The 3,738-nt window shown below is 41.5% G+C and overlaps 1 protein-coding gene across 1 annotated transcript in view; it reads left to right on the top strand.

Moving 5' to 3' along the window:
* Positions 1-3,738, top strand: part of LOC119426797 (cadherin-10-like) — a 54,475-nt gene that overhangs the window by 31,135 nt on the left and 19,602 nt on the right. Inside the window, exon 3 of the mRNA XM_037694378.1 lies at positions 2,354-2,473. Within this exon, the coding sequence (XP_037550306.1) occupies positions 2,354-2,473 (120 nt within the window). The remainder of the gene's footprint in view (positions 1-2,353; positions 2,474-3,738) is intronic.

Below are 3,738 nucleotides of genomic sequence, written 5' to 3' on the forward strand. Positions count from 1 at the left end.
GTTTGGACATGTCCAGAGGAGGGACAGTGGTTTGGACATGTCCAGAGGAGGGACAGTAGTTTGGACATGTCCAGAGGAAGGACAGTGGTTTGGACATGTCCAGAGGAGGGACAGTGGGTATATTGGTAGAAGGATGTTAGAAATGCAGCTGCCAGGAAAAAGACAAAGAGGAGACATATGGATGGAGTTAGAGAGGACATGGAGGTAGTTGGAGTAGAGATGCACCAATCCGGTACCAATATCGGTATCGGGCCCGTTATCGAAAAAAACCTTCTGGATCGGGTATCAGTGACAATGTGACCGATCCGTAACTGGGCAGATCTATTCACTCTAATTCTATGCTTTGTGCTCTGAGTGATGTCACGTGCTCGCAAACTCACCGCACAGATTGTTTTCAAAATGGAGCGGCCATCTGGAACTATTTCACACTACCTCAGCCAACACATTCGACAACTACGTGCAATACGTGCACAGCGACGGTTCCAGGGTGTGGCACTAAAACTTCCAGTTATAACACCACCAACTTAATCAAGCATCTCCAGAGATTTCACCCTAAAGAGCACGTGGAGTTTGTTGAACGGAATTCAGCACTTTCTGTATCGGATTGGTATCCATCGAAACTAAACATCAGGTATCGTATCGGAAGTGGAAAAAGTGGATCGCGAATCCCTAAGTTGGAGTGAGGACAGAGGATGCAGAGGACAGAGTGAGATGGAGGAGGGTGACTCGCTGTGGAGACCCCTGAAGAGGGAAAAGTAACGAAGAAGAAGAAATGGTATTTTATCAATCGTCATAATCTTGTCAGCTCGGCTAATTAAACGAGACACTAGAATGAGGGTAAACAGGAGCTGCTGCAGATAATCTTTTAAACACAATCCTGTAGTTTATTAAAGCGCAGTTTGATTTAATTACCAGCACTGTCAGCCGTGTCATCGCAGTGAATAATCGTGGGTTCTGTCCCTGCAGTTCTCAAACTGCACCATTTGCTGTTTCAGTGTCGTCGTGTGTTTCTGCCATTCAGCACCAAATTAAACTTTAATCCTCCGTGCACTCTGGCTGCATCTCCTGGTCTAAAAGTGCACATCGGCTTCATGAATATAGATACACAACATAAAAAGGCTCCTAATCAATACTTGCATGAAAACATGAGATGAGCTCTCGGCTGTGCTGCTGCCGCGGCGCTTCTGGTCAGACGTGTGACAGAGTTGTCACTCGGTTCAACAACCCCGAGAGAAAGAGGGCCAGCACTTATCTAAGGGCAGCATGGGTGCCCATGGCAACAGGCGAGGTGTGATGTCACCGCTTGGCAGAGCATGTGTTCACGAGTGACTGAGCCGAGACACTGCTCCTTTAAATGTGACACACACTTTCAGTTTGACGTGGCTCGTATGGTCAGGGACCACTCTGACAGCTAAATGAGTACAGTCGAGGTAATTTATCCCGCGCCAACCTCACAAAAATATCTATACTGCGATTACTCCCGACTTGTTTGTCAGCTTTTCTGAAAAGCTTAAAGTCTGCGATGAGATGGCTGATGTGGATCAGTGATAGTTTCTGAGTCAGAAAAGCCTCTTTGAGTCTAATTCTCCTGTTAAAGGTATTAGCGATCAGGGTTCGGTGAACTTTCTTAACAAACTGTCACTTACACCGAGTCAGACAGCCGTGGTCTTTCTCCGTCTGCTCTTCATCCCTCATCCATTGATTTTAAAGAAGAGAAGCTATTTTTTCACCCCGCACAGACCTGAGCTGACATCAAATTAGCAAAGTTTCATCAGGTCGTTATCCCGTTGCATTGCGTATTTCTATATTTATACCACTTTTGCTATTAAATATTTCTACTCAATTAATTTTCCTCGGCATGTAATGAGGCAACACTTGGCCCTGCGAGGCGCCATTTGGGAGGTAGCACTTGGCTAACCGTTTTCCTTTGTTCCACTGAAACAGGGTTTTCTGGAAGAGAAAAATGGATCACAATCCTGCTATCAGATATTTGGCTTCTCAGACACTTGAGATCTGCGGGAACACTAATAGGCTTCTCGGGGTTTTGCAGGGAGCCAGCGTTCATGCCTAAGAGAGATATACTTAGAAAAATACATTAGAACTTATCGATTACCTGTGGAAATCAATCACGTGTGGAGGTATAAGTGGTGGCGGGATAAAGATGGCTTCGGGTAACGCAAAGAGACAGAAATGATCAGTCACATTCTGCACGAGCGTGATTAGAAGGGGATCGGACACCTCATCAGAAGGGGCATCAGCTTAACCAATTATCCAGCGGGCAATTTTTCATCGGCATTGAGGAGTTGATCTAAATCCTTGTCATGAATCTCCTTCCACACCCGCCCCTCCACAGGCACCTCGGTGATTCAGGTGACGGCCACAGACGCAGACGATGCCACGTACGGGAATAGCGCCAGGGTGGTGTACAGCATTCTGGAGGGACAACCGTACTTCTCTGTGGACCCTGATACTGGTCAGTGTTGACAACCTGTAAGATTTATATTCCATCTTCATACCCCACGTCTTTGGTTATTTTCCTAACAATCAAAACAAAGTCAGAAATGTTCATATTTCCTGGATCTGGTGATAATTAAATAGCTGAACTTTTATCTAAGAAAATCATTTAAAAAAACACTAAAATGGCTGATTTGTGTGCTGTTTTGCAAAATATTAATGTTTTCATTCATTCATCCTTCATTTACACAGGTTAGTTTATTAGTTAATGTTAAATTTCAGGAATAAATGACTTGATGTGGGGACATTTTGTATTTCCAGGTCAGCTTAAACTACAAAATACATGTACAGCTGATACATTTATGGTACTTGTACTTAAAAAGCAGTGAAAAGGTTTTATTATTTTATTTTTCCTCCACGTGTGTGAGTCTTTTTACTCTTTCATAACTTTCTTACAAGCAGGCTTTTCCCATTTTTAAATGGCCTTTATTACTAGTTTTTCAAGCTTTTAAAGCCTTTTTTTAATAAACTTTTGCTGCTTTGTTGCCCAGTTCCAGTCTAGTGCATGACCACTTTTAGATTCACGTTTAGTGTTTGCTTGTTAAACTACATTACTTTGACCCATAAATCAATTGGACATTAAGATGGCTTCCAAACTAAAGGGGTGAACCAGTGTTGTGTTGGCACATAGTAGATACATAACAAAAGAAACAAATTTAACGTCACAAAGAATTTATTCCAATTTCTATAGTTGAACTTTTGAACAATATTTTGACATATGAAATATAATTTAACATCAACAAGGTGATTCCAAAACACTGCGAGGTAAAATCATGACATTTAGTAAATGCTTGACTAAATAATGAAGCATCTTTGAGAGATTATATTAAATATTTTTATAGATGTGACGTTGGGATAACTTTTATCTGCAGTAAATAGATTTTAAAACACATCTTCCTCCTCTTGTCCCATTTATGTAACAATATACAGTCACGGACAGGACCAAGGACGGAATAAAAATAAGTGAAAAAGAAGCCACATTTCAGAGAAGAACTTTAAAAGAATGTTTGAAATCCAAATAAAACCATTGATCGTGTTAAAATTTGACCCAAAAAAAAGTCTGGCTGCTTGAAAACAGAAGGTCAAAAATTAGAGAAGGCTCAAAACATTTGCACAATAGTTTATACAGTAGTCCCTTGTTTATCGCAGGGGATCCATATCCTGAAGCCCCACAATAAGTGAAAAACCGCAATGTAAGAATAGTATTACAAGTAGTAAGTAGTA

This window comes from Nematolebias whitei, chromosome 20 (assembly GCF_014905685.2).
Source record: "Nematolebias whitei isolate Nwh7 chromosome 20, NemWhi1, whole genome shotgun sequence".
NCBI classification, from domain to species: domain Eukaryota; kingdom Metazoa; phylum Chordata; class Actinopteri; order Cyprinodontiformes; family Rivulidae; genus Nematolebias; species Nematolebias whitei.